Source organism: Gigantopelta aegis, chromosome 4, assembly GCF_016097555.1.
Source record: "Gigantopelta aegis isolate Gae_Host chromosome 4, Gae_host_genome, whole genome shotgun sequence".
Taxonomy (NCBI): domain Eukaryota; kingdom Metazoa; phylum Mollusca; class Gastropoda; order Neomphalida; family Peltospiridae; genus Gigantopelta; species Gigantopelta aegis.
The window spans coordinates 68,446,608-68,464,178 of NC_054702.1; the positions used below are offsets into that span (position 1 = coordinate 68,446,608).

At 35.4% G+C, this 17,571-nt stretch overlaps 2 protein-coding genes across 2 annotated transcripts; both read left to right on the plus strand.

Moving 5' to 3' along the window:
• The first annotated feature begins 23 nt into the window (after window positions 1–23).
• LOC121372212 (PEST proteolytic signal-containing nuclear protein-like) lies at window positions 24–6,724 on the plus strand. The gene is made up of 5 exons (XM_041498497.1): window positions 24–49; window positions 1,793–1,986; window positions 2,310–2,381; window positions 2,795–2,850; window positions 4,929–6,724. The coding sequence occupies exons 1-5, from the start codon at window positions 28–30 to the stop codon at window positions 5,050–5,052; spliced, it is 468 nt and encodes a 155-aa protein (XP_041354431.1). The 5' UTR covers window positions 24–27; the 3' UTR covers window positions 5,053–6,724.
• Window positions 6,725–12,724: 6,000 nt separating this feature from the next.
• Window positions 12,725–17,219, plus strand: LOC121372213 (uncharacterized protein C1orf158 homolog). Its single transcript, XM_041498498.1, has 3 exons — window positions 12,725–12,915; window positions 14,778–15,072; window positions 16,011–17,219. The coding sequence occupies exons 1-3, from the start codon at window positions 12,808–12,810 to the stop codon at window positions 16,286–16,288; spliced, it is 681 nt and encodes a 226-aa protein (XP_041354432.1). The 5' UTR covers window positions 12,725–12,807; the 3' UTR covers window positions 16,289–17,219.
• Window positions 17,220–17,571: the final 352 nt, after the last annotated feature.

Sequence of the window (17,571 nt, forward strand, 5' to 3'; positions counted from 1 at the left end):
GGTCCAATTGATGCTCCCTTTTTCAATATGGCGGAGCAAGCAGTTGCAGGTGATTTGGAACATAAATTAAGCATTTTGCCTCCTGCAAGATGCATTTTTTTAAAACAAATAGAGTTCTACATTAAAGTCTTGGTAAAATCACACAAATTAGCCGTCAAATGATTACTGAATAAACACGGATTCTGAAAGCAGACTAATAAAAATTCAGTTGACGTGAAGGCCAAATAGCTGTGCCATGATAAATCGAAAGTCGTGGTATTTCCTTTCTGCTTGTTCAGAACTTATTGTCTGTTGACATATATACAGATGTGAAGAAAAGCAGTAAATGACAATACTAACAGAAAGAAAGTCCAAATCTGTCTTAATGAATTGTTCACCATGTAGTGGTGTCTAAGTACGGTACCGTAGTTCTAGTTGTTTTGCCCTTTGGCCCCTAGCCCCAACCGATGTAGAAAGTGATTGAGAAAAGTATTGACTTGATCATTAACTTAATGTGCACCTTGCACTATTCGGCCCCTTGTTACTGGTTTACCCGAGTCTTTGTTCACCCCAGGTCATTTTGTTCCAAAAGTCTGGTCAGGCCACTGCAAAAGTAGTTTATTTATGATAAAAATATTAAAATGGTCAAATAAAAAAGTTACTTGTTCAGCCAGATTTGTCTGTTCGTGTAAAATAGCAAACTAATGGTTTATTTACCGAATGAATGAGAGAAAAAGACTCCATCATATGATATGCGGTCATGTGGGATAGAAAAAGTACACCCTCTGTGATGAAACTTTCGACCACATGTGAAAATTGTCTAAATCAATATTCATTCCAGATTTGTTGTACAACATCTATGCCTAATCAGCCTCAGGGCTTCAAAAATGTTCTAAAAATTCACTAGCCATGGGATCAGTCACCAGTGATATATTATTTTTATTATTAATAATTTTTATATGTACTGTATGCATTGTGTACTGGTCCCTATGAAACAATATCATTCTCAACCTTATACATCCAATACCTACAGGTACATGTACACGTAAGTTGCTGGTTTATGCTACTGATATATAGATCTATACGTAATCTTCCATTAAAATAACTTAACTGAAAAAAAGAAGAGAAAAAGCCTCTGCAATGAATTTATTATCAATGACAAATGAATTCTAAATTGCAGATAAAACAACTTTACAGCCCGAAGACAAAAACAGGATATGTACATTGTTCATATTTGACACATGAATACGTTGACACATAAAATGTACAGTGATTATATTTAAAATTTTGGACCAAAACGACCCAGGGAATAAGGGCAAATGAAACAACCCAGGATGAACGGGAATATTTAGGCAAAATTACTCCAGTTGGAACAGGTTTTAGGGCAAAACAACCGGGATTTGTTTTACCTTTGTAACAACTGATCATCATTGTTATTCTCTATCACTGATTCAGTTCTTGTTTTGTTTGCGAGTTATCAGTATGATTATTTTACCAACTTTCACCACCTACCCACTTCCTTATCTTTAGCAAGGAAAGATCTGTTATTGTAACTGCTGTACATTTATAAGCAATCATTTGGTGGCAGCCAGTCTGTAATTAGACCCTTTTTCTCACTGTGATTTTTTTTTTTTTTCTCTCTCTCTCTCTCTCTCTCTCTCTCTCTCTCTCTCTCTCTCTCTCTCTCTCTTTATTGCACTTTTATTTATTTCTGTCCATTTTGTGTTATTTTTTCTTACATTTCGCAGTTGCTGTTCAGTCACAATCCTTGTGGCAAAGTGTTTCAAATTTCCCAGTATTTCAAATTAACCAGGCACAGAGCAGAACGATGATGACGAATCTCACCGCAGTCCCAAGAAGAGAAAACACCCAGAGTCGACCCCAGCCAACGATGCAGCAATACCAGAAAAGAAAAAGTTTTCCATGGCTGTTAATACAACCAAAGAACCAGACTCTAAGCTGCCTAAGAAGCCGATTGCTCCCGTCAAGCTAGCACTTGCATCTCAGGTAAGCATTATTGTGTCCTGATAGTAATTTGGTACATGGTTTGAAGCACAGTAAATGCTTGGGTTTTCTTTTGAAAGCTGCTACTGCACAAGGTAAATTGTTATTTCACATTTAAAGGTTGTGGTTTGTGCTGTCCTGTCTATGGGGAAAGTGCATATATAAAAGATACCCTGATGCTAATAATACAATGTAATGTTTTTCTCTGAAGACAGCATGCCAGAATTACCAAATGTTTGACATCCAGTAAATAATTTGTCATTATGTACACCTAAGTGTCTTAAGAATGCACATAGTGTTAAATTTGTGCTTTTGATTTTGTTTAGAAAAAGGATGCACCTCTTCCAGTTGTGAAGAAGAGTTCTGTTGTTGCTGCTGTTTTCAACGATGATGAAGATGTGAGATATTTGTTGTATATAACAGCTATATGTAGTCAGCATTATTTGTTAATGTTTAAAGGTTCAATTATGATTTGTTTTTTAATTTACAATGATCTTCAAAATGTATTTTAAACAAAATGATTTGTCATGACATAATAATTTTTTATTATAATTTTTGGAATGCATGAATTTTTTTCCCCAATGATTCAAAGTTTGCAACTTATTTGTTTTAATGTAATGATTCATCAAATAACTAACTATCTGTTCACTTCAATTTAAAGTTGTTTAACAGAACAACGGTCATGTGAAATATTGTGCCCTGAAACCACTGAAAATTTTGTCTAGGACAGCATACTTGAACCATAATTGAATATAAGTTTACACAAAAATTAAAATAACTAAATAAAACCTATTTTGAATTGTCTTGACAGAGTGAGGAGGAGGAAATGCCAGCTGCAGCGAAAATGAGGATGAAAAATATTGGCAGGTACAGCACGGTTCCAAACTATATCTAACAATGATGGTGGCCAGTGGAAGTTGTTTTTATTGGCCTTTATTAAGTTTAACTACTCCTAAGTTAATGCTTTGAAAGGAGAAATTACCAATAGTTATAAAGAAACCAAAATAGCAGATTTATCTTATCACATTTTCTTTTTAATAATAATATATTGATGGTTTTCCAATGGATTATTTTTGTAGAATTAGTATCTAAGTCTATACCTCAGGTGACCAGACGACTGACAATTGTTCGGTACAGTGAACTAATATGCATGTATTATTTTGTCTGGTAGAATGATATCAAATATACTTCCTTATATTCAAATATATTTGAGTGGGCTGTTATGTTGTAACACGCCTTTAGTCCTCTGTTAATAATATAAATTAGTGTCGACGACATTCTCTTTTCGTACCATTGTTTTGGCTTCATACACAATAAGTATAACATATCTTACCGTAATTTCACATCAAATCCATATTTCGTAAATATTAAAAAAAATTTAATTGCAATGTTTTCCTCATACAGTTGGGTGCTATTATAATTCTCAAACAAAAGATTTTTAACAGCAGTTTTTTCTTGGAATTTTCAGGGTTCTGAAAACAGAAATATGTATCCAGTTTATTATTATTGTAAAGTGACATAATTGGTATACTAATGTCATTCAAATTCAAAAGTTAGCTGTTATCACAATGCTTCACCACATTAAAACAAAAACTACTCAACTTAGCCTGGCCCCTGTAAACATTGTTACTAAAAGAATCCTCCATATGTGTCCATGTGGGACAGAGCTATTCCACCCCTGGGTACATAATTTGTTGTCAGGGACGAGGCTCCCACATGGATATATAATGGAGGATTATTTTTCTCCCATCCAGTAGATGAAAAACAAGCATTTTGGTTAAACGTAAAAAAAAACTATTTTTTTTTTTTTTGTAACTTACAATAAAATAATCATAACCATTGAAAAGATCGTACCCAAAAATGGTTTAAACTAAAAGTATAAACCGAAAATGATAGTATAATTTCATTCATCCTTGTTTTTATGAAATATAAAAAGCATTTCTTGCGTTATTTTGCCGTTTACGTGACGTCACCCAATGTTAATATCAGCTCAAACAACAGAAGTCACGTGGTCATGCAAGACTGATTTATTCCGCATGGGCTGACGTTATGGAATACGCCTGTCTTGCATGGCTAGGGATGGGAGAAAAGATCTATATTGAGCTGTTTACAAACATGGACACTGTAACAAGTCGGTCACCAGCCTCGGTGGCGCTGTGGTTAGGCCATCGGTCTACAGGATGGTAGGTACTGGGTTCGGATCCCAGTCAAGGCATGGGATTTTTAATCCAGATACCGACTCCAAACCCTGAGTGAGTGTTCCGTAAGGCTCAGTGGGTAGGTGTAAACCACTTGCACCGACCAGTGATCCATAACTGGTTCAACAAAGGCCATGGTTTGTGCTATCCTGCCTGTGGGAAGCGCAAATAAAAGATCCCTTGCTGCCTGTCGTAAAAGAGTAGCCTATGTGGCGACAGCGGGTTTCCTCTGAAAAACAGTGTCAGAATGACCATATGTTTGACGTCCAATAGCCGATGATAAGATAAAAAATCAATGTGCTCTAGTGACATTGTTAAATAAAACAAACTTTACTTTTTTTGTAACAAGTCAGGGTTAGCCCTGACACTCGCCAACTTCACCAGTTGCACATTTTTAATACAATTGGTGAATTTTATTTCAATTTGGCAAAATAATTTCATGTAATAATTCATATTTTTCTACAGAATTAACTAGATTTCTGCTATTTTTTAAGTTTAAGAGATAATTTGGAGAAATTTTCTTTGCACCCAGAGCTAGTCCTTCAAACTCTGACTGTATAATTTAATTAAATGCATGCTCATTCAGACATTGAAATATAGCAACAGAAATGGTATGCGAATTGTGGGTTCACTCTACTTAACACAAACAGTGGTTTTACTGAGAGTTTATAGAATTTTCAGCAGATCTTCAAGTACTGACTTCTGTGTCTTCGGCTAGAGAAATAATATTTTTTCTTCTTCTTTTAGGGATACACCAACTGCAGCTGGTCCAAATTCATTTGGCAAAGGAAAACTAGGATTCTCCGATCGGCAGAGCCTTTATGTAAAGGAGCTGAAAAAAGCCATGGACGATGTTGGTGCTGATTCATGAATTCTCAAGTCTTAACCATCACATTTTAAAATAATTATATCACTGCTATTCCCAATGTGCAATTTACTAAGTCAGCATTCATCATTGCACATTTTTCTGCTTCAGAAATGGTTGTTTCTTATTACATACTGCAACTTTAAAAATAGTGACCCTTTTTTTTTTATCATGACATGCTGTACAATGTAACTTACCTAAGATATTTGGGTTTTGTTAATGTGAGTAGAGTTCTGCTCTGTTTTATTATATTAGGGAGCTAACCTTAGTTCCAATTTTTTTTTACTAATATTTTTAGTGTGACATAATTATCCAGCACCTACAATGGCTGTTACACAAAATGATAATAACACTGAGATGGGACACGTGTTTGCAGTGCCTCATCATCCAAAGAATAAATATGAATAATCTGGTTACCTTTCCATTAATATTCTGATTATTCATGGGCTTGTGGTGTGCAAGCCGGAATGTGATGTGTTTTGATGTAAGTCAGTGTTTGACAAATCCACCTGCCTTCTATCCAGGCTAGTGGAAATTATCCTCTATAATATTATAATACATACGGCACTAGCCAAAGCTTCTATGAGGGATAGTGACTTTCTCAAACATTTGTCAAACACTGTACATTAAGTGATGATTCAAGAGGGTAAGATGGCAAAGTTTTGAGGTTTTAGTGGGTGGAGGGTATGGTTAGTTATTACACAGATGAGCTGCCCATTCTGTCTAATAACAACTAACCATGGCTTTTCTTTTTGTTGTTGTTGTTGTCGACCATTGTTGTGAAAGAGTTAGCAGACCTTGAAATCCACGAAGGCTACCACAAAAAGCTGTTGCAAAATTAATCTGCAATGGCATTTTTATCACTATCAGGTATTTACATTGTTATTCTTTGTACTATACTGATGGACATCACAAGATGATCTGAATTTCAATGACTGAGCTAGTGGATGTTTGTTTTAGTCTTTACAGACTTGAGGAGGCCATTTACATTTTAATCTCAAAAACACATTTTCTTGGTTAAACCAGATTTTAATTTTGGCACCCAAAATCCTTTGTTTCTTTGCTGTGTAATAAATGCAAGTGTACTTCCTTCCAAAAGGTTAAAATGTTGGAGATAACTAGAAAACGAAATGTGTTGTATAACAAAAGATCATTGTTTATGTTAAAAAAAATTCAAATAAAACCACCCAAATAGTAGTTAATTTTTCAAAAATAACTATTTTTTTTAGAAATAACAAGCATTCTGAGAGTACTGCTAAAGTAATACATGTCCGCTACTGGGTGCAACACATTTTCTTATCTCCTAAGTTCAAAGGTCATCACTCTGTCACAAATTGGCCAATCATCATAAAAATTAAACTTGATATGTAACTATGTATGATAAAATTGTATACAAATTTCAGTTTAATATTTTCAGGCATTACTAATAGGCTCCATCATATGCAGTCATATGGGATAGTGAAAATTTCGACCCGGGACGAGGTTTGTCGTGTCCCTGGGTCGAAATTTCCACCACCGGGGGTGTACTTTTTCTGTCCCACATTACCACATATGATGGAAGTCTCTTTCTCTCATCCATTCGATAAATAAACTATTATTTTACACTGACAAACAAAGATGGTTGAAAAAGTAACTTCTTTTATCATTTTATCATAAATAAACTATAGTATATTTCCCGCATCTGTTTCATGTGTTAAATATATAGTTCCATCCAGTTGGACTGGTAGGGTACTGGCTCTTTGGGCTATTTCTCGCTCCAGCCAGTGCAGCACGACTGGTATATCAAAGGCTGTGGTATGTGATATCCTGTCTGTGGAATGGTGCATATAAAAGAGCCCTTGCTGCTAATCGAAAAGAGTAAACCATGAAGTGGCGACAGCGGGTTTCCTCTCTCAATATCTGTGTGGTCCTTAACCATATGTCTGACACCATATAACCGTAAATACAATGTGTTGATTGCGTCCTTAAATAAAACATTTCCTTCCTTCCGATGCTGAGATTCTATAATACATTGTGTTATATTGACAGTAATATAGATTTCTTTTTAAGGAAAGGAATGTCTTTAATGACATTTCATCACATTTAAACTATAGCTAATGTGTGTCTAATGGTGACACCATAAGATGCGAGTGCCTCATACAAGAATGGCCAACATCATTACGATTTCATTGGTTGCTATGCAATTGGCTATTATCATACAATGCACTTGTATCATGTAGCGTCACCTTAATACATTGTAATTGTGACAGTATCTAAAGAAGAAATCCGTGGGATATATTTATCTTATTGATTAGCAGCTTATGGTCCGTTACATAACAGAAACATCTAAATGAGTCCATCTCTAGAGAGCACTACTGTTGTACTCATTACACGCCTCCTTAATCAGTACAGTTGTGTGGTGATGTCATTATAAAACTGTAGTTCAATATCAGATTTGCATTGAAATGGTAAAAAATTAACAAGTTTAGTCTTTTATATATATATATATATATATATATATATATATATATATATATATATATATATATATATATATACTCTTAAATAAAAGTAGGGGAACCTGAAATATTAATGTTAATATCAACTATTAGACTGAACATACGTTTTGACCATAGACATCCTAGTAAAGAACGTTCAGATCTGTTTATAAACACCAAAACACATTCCATAGTTTGCACATGCATCACACATTTGCCCCGTACATGTGCACGTGGACAATTTCCAGGAAGGTTGATATTCACTGTGGAACATTATTTCTGTCAATCTTTTTCATTCTGTTGATCATACAGTTGTTATTGTTTTGTTTTTAGTAATTTTTATTGTTTTAATTTGAGATTTACTAATAAAAAAACGTCAGTTTTCAAATTTCACTTCTGACCCTAATCGTCCTTCAAGATCTTTGGTGGTCATAAAATCTACTTTAATAGTGTACTATTGGTTGTAATGTTTGCCCAGTTAATTCACTATTATCATATAACCATTCCCCACAGCTAATATACCTTACAATTTTGGCAATTGTAAATTCTTATTAGAGTTCCCCTACTTTTTTTGAAGAGTATATATATATATATATATATATATATATATATATAATACATGTATATATATATATATATATATATATAATACATGTATATATATATATACTAGTGTCCTGACACGTAGATTTGTTTGTTATTCATGTTCATATTATCTCAGTATATTGAGTGAATGAAGGATAAAGTTAGACTAAGTGAAATTAGTACATAGATTTGCTGGAAGCTCATCTTTTGAATAAGAATTGATCATAAATTATTAATAATTAAAAACATTGAAGTTTAAGAATGACACCTCACAGGAGAAAAATAAAAGTTGAATGTGTTAAATATTTTTAAAATCCAAACAGAAATTTTGTTTTTGTTGCCTTTTCATTAACAAGACCAGAAGATATTTTTGAGGTAACACTAAAATCCTGAATTTGAGAAAATTATATTTTTTCATTCATGAGGTTTAGAGCAAAAATGGGTTAAATATTCATGTTAAATTTTGTCCTCAAATATATAAAATAGCATGCATTTTTAGTTTCATATTCATGTTTCATATCATATGTTCGTTATTCATTTTGTATGGATCATGTTTCATCTTTGACATAATGCAGAACCCCATGAGAGACTATATGCAGATAGTTGCAGAGGGGAGGTCTAGACTGGCAACCAAAGTTTCTAAGAGGGGGGGGGGGGGGGGATTTGGGTCATATTCCCCAGGAAAAAAAAGAAAAAAAGTTGCTTTGAGCCCGAACACCCCCACCCCTCTACATACGCATCGGATTGAGAATGTGTTGTACAAATACTGTTAATACTTCAAGTACTTTTGTGGCAAAGTATCTTACATGAAGCATAAAAATCTGATGCACAACATTGTTTTAATAATTGTATATATTTTATCACATTGAAATAAACAGTAAACTACTTTCTTGGATTTACTATTTCATTTGCCTTCATTATATTTTCCTACAGTGTGTTTTGTTAATTAAAGGAACTGTCCTAAGTTTGCTCCATTGTAAAATATTTCCGACTAACAAAGCCTTTTTGATTATTTAGAATATTGGTATCTCTATAAACAAAGTGTTTATTGTCATTATAATTACCTTCCAATAATTTCATACATACGAACAAATCTATATATTACGAAGTAAAATAAAAAGTTACTTCTACAAACATCAGCACATGACCGCAACCACATTGGGTATATTGACACTGGTATTCTAAACAAGAAAAGGTTTTTTTTAATATGTAATTTTAGTCATTAAAAAGTCTCTGTTAGTCGGAAACGTCTTAAAATGGCTTCACAGTTGCAAATTCAGGACAGTCCATTTAAGGATTGCATTGCAGATGCTGCTAGTATGAAGTTAATAATATTAATGAAATATCTTTAAATGTTTGGTGATAAATACAACTTTAGTTTCCAGAGGACTTACGTTGGATTGACAGTGTACTAGTATTTACGTAGCTTGAATCACTTCTAATCGTCGTAAACTCTATTAACGTGCCTCTATTCAATTAACCGGCGGCGTGGCAGGCCATCGGTCTACAGGCTGGTAGGTACTGGGTTCGGATCCCAGTCGAGGCATGGGATTTTCAATCCAGATACCGACTCCAAACCCTGAGTGAGTGCTCCGCAAGGCTCAATGGGTAGGTGTAAACCACTTGCACCAACCAGTGATCCATAACTGGTTCAACAAAGGCCATGGTTTGTGCTATCCTGCATGTGGGAAGCGCAAATAAAAGATCCCTTGCTGCCAATCGGAAGAGTAGCCCATGTAGTGGCGACAGCGTGTTTCCTCTCAAAATCTGTGTGGTCCTTGACCATATGTCTGACGCCATATAACCGTAAATAAAATGTGTTGAGTGCGTCGTTAAATAAAACATTTCTTTCTTTCTTTCTATTCAATTAAGGTTCAGGCACATCACTTCTAGACATCCCCTTATTGATATGTAGGGGAGGGAGGGCTAGAGGTGACTCGAGCTAGTATTTACGGTGTATAACAATACTAATTTCACTCATTATTACTACTAGTAACTATCAATTTTTAAAAATAATTATAATTATACCATTTCTATTATTATATATATATATACACACATACATACATACATACATACATACATACATACATACACACATACACACACATGCATATATACACGAGGTTTTTGCCAGAGGGTAAAACGGGTATAGAGCTATACCCAAATATTTTTGCAGAATATTTTTTTTTAAGTTAACGCTTTGACAAAATTAAGGCAGCTATATCAGGAATATTTTTATTATTTAAGTATATAGAAAAGAAAATCCAACTACGTTTGGTGCATATATGACGCCGCACTCCGCATTGGTTTCACTACGCTGGCTTATCCAGGTCAAAAACAAAGCCAGTATTTTGAAAGTGGGACACTTGACGGGTTCGTACCGATCTCGGTTTTCATTGGCTTATCACAACAGATCACGTGAGATTTCACAATTTTTTAACAAATTTAACTGTCTTGATTGAGGGGTCGTCTCATATCTCCAAAACATATTTATATCCATAGAGGTATGGTACAACGCCTTTCCAGGGGTCGGTGGGTGGGGTATTTGCCTTGAAATTTTGACAGTGGCCAGCTGTTGGCATATGCATTACATGTAAGGGGGTGTTACTAATTACGTAACGCTCTGTGGGTAGAGGAAGAGGGTACTGTGTTCGATTTACGTAACATTTTTCAAGACTGTATGTTATTTTTTATTAATTACTTAGACCTAAAAAGGTGTTTTTTGGAAATGCGCGGTCAGTCTAGGATCGATCCCCATCGGCGGGTATATAAAAGACCATGGTTACCATATTATAACATCATGTACAAATGTGAAATGCAAGCTCAAGTGCACTTTTAAAAACTTGTGTGTGTTCGCTGTGAACGGAGATCGTCAAAAGTATATGCTCGATTCGTCGCCTGTGCCGCCATAGCTCGGCAAAGCACAAACGACAGCCTGTTGTCAGTTTCAGTTAACACGTGCGTTTGCCGATTTCAAATTGTAGGGTTCGTCTAAAAAAATTAAACGAGAAATCTTGCGCTGTATGAAGAACGTTCAGTATTTCGTTAAAACCGGTTTGATCTTGACAACGTATTATCGACAATCGTACATTCCTATTTCAGAATTAATATTTTATAAAGTGTTAGTAGAACGTAGAAAGTTTAGTTTGTATACTAGTAACACATTAATCATATATATATTTTTTAAATAAAATATACTAAAGTAGACAATGAACGTTTTCACTTCTTAATTTTACGTCTTAAAATCGACAAATTCAAAAAAATATTCTTTCGTTTGGAAAGGGTAAAGTTAGTAGGGGGTTGTTTAACGACATCAAAGTTAGAGCATATTGATTTAATAATCATCCGACGCCATACAATCGTAAATAAAATGTGTTGAGTGCGTCGTTAAATAAAACATATCCTATCCTTCCTTCCATCTGCTGTGGGATGTCTAATGTTTGGTAATTTTGACATATAATCTTAGAGAGGAATCGGGTGCATGTGCAGGGGGAGAGTATTGGAGGTCGAAACCCTTACTTGCCCAAGCTTAAAAAAAATTGAAATGTATTTTTTGGGGGACCATGGCCCCATATAAACTTCGCTCAACACAGTCTATAACCCCAACCCCGGTGAAATCCCTGCACACGCGCCTTGAAAACCCACTACATTTTTTTTTTTAGCAAGGGATCGTTTATATGTACTATCCCACAGACAGAATATCACATACCATGGTCTTTTATATACCCGCCGATGGGGATCGATCCTAGACTGACCGCGCATTTCCAAAAAACACCTTTTTAGTACCCTCTTCCTCTATCCCTAGAGCGTTATGTAATTAGTAACACCCCCCCCCCCCCCCCCCCTTACATGTAACGCGTATGCCAACAGCTGGCCACTGTCAAAATTTCAAGGCAAATCCCCCACCCACCGACCCCTGGAAAGGCGTTGTACCATACCTCTATGGATATAAATATGTTTTGGAGATATGAGACGACCCCTCAATCAAGACAGTTAAATTTGTTCAAAAATTGTGAAATCTCACGTGATCTCTTGTTGGGGAATTCCACACTTGTGATAAGCCAATGAAAACCGAGATCGGTAGGAGCCCGTCAAAAGTGTCCCACTTTCGAAATACTGACTTTGTTTTTGACCTGGATATAAGCCAGCGTAGTGAAACCAATGCGGAGTGCGGCGTCATATAAATTATTCTTATTCTTATATGCACCAAACGTAATTGGATTTTCTGTTCTATATGCTTAAATAATAAAAAATATTCCGGATACTGCCGCTTTAATACAATTGCACCCCCTCATCATCCTCACCCTTACCCCTGGGCAGTTGTGGCATCTTCCGACGCCTATAGGCCTACTTAGGAAGTGGCCCACGTCAACACATGTCTGAAATTATTTCATTGTGAACGAATAAATACTATCTTGTTATTAATAATTAATGAAGCCTATTTATATCTAAGAATCGTGGAATCGATCGAGTAGTTCCGATTGAAAATATAGAGGATCATTCGGACAAATTAATACCGATATATTTGGTGCAGTGCAACCAATACGACAGGTTCCGAAAAATACCGAATGTGTTTGGTTCCGGTTACACACAAGAGCTTAGCAACGGCGACGCTTTAGTTACCGTGATCAGCTGTCAGAAGTTGTTTGTCGCGGAAAATATTTTTTTTATTATTGAAAATAATGCAACATTGATAATGTCGTTATTATTAACAAAGCAAATGCTGACTATTCCTGGGTGGAGGATTGAACAACGATATTCGCCAGGTGTTTTAATAGGAAATTGGTCCGAAGAAAGACACAGGGTAGGTCAAAATACAATCGCGCAGGTGCCCCAAACAATAACACTGGGGGTGAAATATGCGTGTTATATCGTCCGTTGTCCTGTTTCGGTCAGGTTGCATCGTTTGTGCGCAACAGTACGTACATTTGAATATGTTTGACGAACTTGACTTTTGTATGGGGAAAGTAAACACAAACAGCAAAGAAACTTTCTTAGAAAGCAAGATTGAACTTTAACCACTCATAAACACGGCACATTTCTTAATACCTTTTTTCTATGATTTTGAAAGACTGTAATTTGAAAGAAAACTTAATTTTAAAAACTATTTTTGTCTGTTCTCAGCTGTACTGGTATCTGGTTATTGAGGTCACATGATTGTTACGGCGTGTGCTAGTAAAACTCTCTTTACAGATACTTGCCAAAAATATATGGTCCTTATATGTTTTAACGTAAACATATTTCTGGAGCTATCTGTTTATATATTTATTAAAACTCGGAATGCAGCTTATATTTTTTAACAAAACCATTTTACCATTATAAACATTCATTTGCTCAATTCATAACACCATACAGGGCCGGAGCCAGGATTTTTTGTTGGGAGGGGGGGGGGGGGGGGCAACAGTAGTTAATAGTCTAAAACTACTTAAACAGTAAAGAAGAGAATTTTCTTTAAGTTTCTATAATTTTTTTCACACACACACACACCCTTACCCCCCACCCCACCCCACCCGATAGCTACGGCCCTGCCATTGCCAGTCATTGCAAGACATCATAATTGTTATATTCGTTTTCCTAAAATGTTGTCGGTTAATATTGGTTCTCGAGGACTCCATTTTGTAATTTGCCTTAAAATATTTAAAATATTTTTTATAAATTATTATAAGTGCATGTTTTGTTGAACAACATACATGTTTTGATAAAACACTGAAAAATGTTGTGTTGGAAAGTTTTTGCTATAAGCTATATACCACTATTAGGCACTAAACTTATCATTCACCAAAACAGGTTATGTAGGCTTAGTTAACAATATTTACTGGTGATGCATGGTACAGTTTTTGTCACACTTGCAGTAAACGTAGCTACTTAGTGGCCAGTTTAGTGCTTATGTGAAGCGTAAAAAAATACTAATAAAAAGGTACCTTAGGTATTTGAATAACAACTGTCTGTTTATAAATATTGATATGCTTAGAAAGAATGCTTATGCTCACCGAAACTGGTTCATCCATGATGTACAATTCAGCATTACTCCCTTTGATTATTGATTGAGGGTATGCTTGGTATTTGATTTGAATAACTTCTTTCTCTGTAAATCATAGGTCATATTTATTTATTTATTTAGTTGTAATTTTTTAATTAAAACAAATACATTGTGTATTTAAATTTTTAAATAAAATTATTTATAAATAGCTTTAGTGAATATATGATTGCCTTTAAATCAACATGTTAATATTCAAATAATAAATGTTAAAAGTTAAAAGTTTGTTTTGTTTAACAACAACACTAGAGCACATTGATTTATCAATTATCGGCTATTTGATAATTTAGACACATTGTAGTCTTAGAAAGGAAATCTGCAACATTTTTCCATTAGTAGCAAGGGATCTTTTATATGCACCATCCCACAGACAGGATAGCACATACCACAGCCTTTGATATACCAGTTGTGGTATAAAATAAAATTAATATACAGTAATAAAAAATAAAAACAGTTAAAATCAAGTACCTATATGTATATTTTAAATATTCTATACCTTTTCTTTCTTCATATCAATAAATTATTACAGCCACTGTATTGTTATAGTGATTCAATTTAAATACATGTACTAGGATATGTTATATGTTAGAGGAAGTATTTTTTAACTTTGACTCATTAAAAATTTTCAGTATGCAAAACAGAGATACCACCACAACAGCACTCACAGAACTGATTTCAGAAACTACGGCAGCAGTAAACCAGATGTCATCATACGGCGAGCAGGGGAACTGAGAAACGAGGGCTTGAGTCGGAAGCATCTCCTGAACCACCATGACGGAAACAAATACTCCAGCAATATGGTGTCCAGTTATGACGAGCATTTCAATGGCAGGTGGAAGGAGAATCCCAAGTTGACTAGGATGAGAACGTGGAATGGTCAAAGACTTCAGTGGGCCCCAGAGAAGTCCGATTTTCCATTACTCCGTAAGCATTTTAAACATATTTTTTGGTACATTTTGAAAATCACAGATGGAAATCGATGTTTGTTTAATGACACCCCAGCACATTTTAAACAAAAGGTATTACATTGTAGGTAATTTAACACAGGTGCAGATCTGGGGGGTGGGGGTGGGGTCGAGGGGGTCTGGACTCTCCTGTTCCCGATTTTTTTTTTTCCCCCCACTATTTTTAATGCATATTGCATTCACTGGTAATACATAACGTCCATTTAAATAGTTGCATGTAGACACCCCGTTCCACAAAAGAAACTGGATGTGTACCTGATCTAACATGATTATTTTGATAGTAAAACCTGCTACAATGGCCACCTGTATTAATCAGTCACATGTGTTAGAATGTCACTTTTAGTATAAACTGACCTGTATTAAGCAGCTACCCCTCTTAAAAGGCCACTTTTCGATACTCCCTGTGGAGCCTATTTACCACGGGTCAATCTGATCCACTGGTCTGAACTGAGTCGATTTCAGTCAGACTGGACACAGGTTTGACTGTTCATAGCTCACCTAATGCGCAATCTGTCTAGGATGAATCCCCAGTGGTGAGCCCATTAGGTTATTTCTCATTCCTGCCAATGCACCACAACTGGTATATCACAGGCTTATAAAAAAATCCTTTGCTACTGTGTTGCGTTATACTTTGACATGTTCACATATTACAAAGGTTTCAAGCATGTCCGCCCAGGTTCGGTCTCTGGAAGGCCAGGGGCCCAATCCGGGCAGACCTTTGCTACTAATGGATAAATGTAGTGGGTTTCCTCTCTAAGACTATATGTCAAAATTATTAAATGTTTGACAACCAATAGCTGATGACTAATAAATCATTGTGCTCTAGTTGTGTCGATAAACAAAACAAACTTTTTGACATGTGATCGGTTCATTATTTATCAAATATTTGTTTTGCAGATGAACCAACAAATTTTGGACTGTGGACCGAAAAGCAAAAGAAATGGGAAATGCCGATGGAACAAACACAGCTGGGAGATTATAATACTACATACGAAGTATCGTATACAGAATTGCCGTTTCAAGTACTTGCTAAAGAGCGGTGTGCCAACCCAAAAGCGCAGTCATCAACATTGCACAAATACAATCACACAAACGAGAATCTCAATTTGAGAAATGTCACAGCTCTTAAGTTGCCAGAGAAGGTTGAAAACAAGCTGGTAGAGGTCTCCTGTTGATTACATCTTCTGATAAGTAATTCTCTTCAACCTGCCATCAGCAGGCCTATGTGGGTCATGTATGTTTTGTTCATTTGACAAAAAAGGTTACTTTGCAAATATAGAGTTAAACTTCTCAAAGGAAAAAACATTACACATTTTCTACATTTGTTGTTAATGCCTAGTGTATCCAGTCCTCAAGTCATATGATTATTTGACAGCTCTCAAAACATTGTACAATCTGACAGTTCTCAAAACATACTGTAGAATTTGACAACTCTCAAACCATATTGTAGAATCTGACATCTCATAAAACATACTGTAGAATCTGACAGTTTGCAAAACATACTGTAGAATCTGAAAGCTGGTAGAACATAATGTACACTCTGACAGCTCTCAAAACATATTGTAGAATTTGATAGTTCACAAAACATATTGTAAAATCTGACAATTCACAAAACATTGTAAAATCTGACAGTTGGCAAAGCATACTGTAGAATCTGACAGTTCACAAAACATAATGTAAAATCTGACAGCTCGCAAAACATACTGTAGAATTTGACAGCTCGTGAAACATACCATAACATCTGACAACTCTCAAAATATATTGTAGAATTTGACAGCTCGCAAAAACATACTGTAAAATCCATAAGTGTACAAGATGGGGGCACAGGGTGGGAGGTGGGGGCAACTGCCCCCTAGTCCTGGAGCAAAACTTAAAATATGGGTAAAAATGATACAGATATTCAGGCAAAAATGATACAGATATTCAGGCAAAAATGATACAGATATTCAGGCAAAAATTACACAGATATTCAGGTAAAAATTACACAGATATTCAGGCAAAAATGATACAGATATTCAGGCAAAATGTGCTAATCTGAGATCTTTTTACCATGTATTTTCATCATTCTACCCTCACAATTAGTTGTATTCCATGTAAAAATGCATAGTGGTTCGTTTGCAATCCTATATACCTGTTTGGTAGTAATGCTAATATGAATAAATCTTGTTATGCAGATTCGGGCATTTTGGTTTAATTCTGGCAAAAGCCAGCCTGCCTTCCCCCCCCCCCCCCCCCCCTACAAAATTGGGAGCCCGTATGCCTATGGCAAAATCCGACAGCTATCAAAACATACTGTAGAATTTGACAGCTCTCAAACCATATTATAGAATCTGACAGTTATCAAAACATACTGTAAAATCTAACTGATCTTAAACTAAATATTATAGTATCTATTACTCCACCGTTATTGCACAATCTGAGTGACACCCCTCTAAGTTTATTGTAGAATCTGACTGGC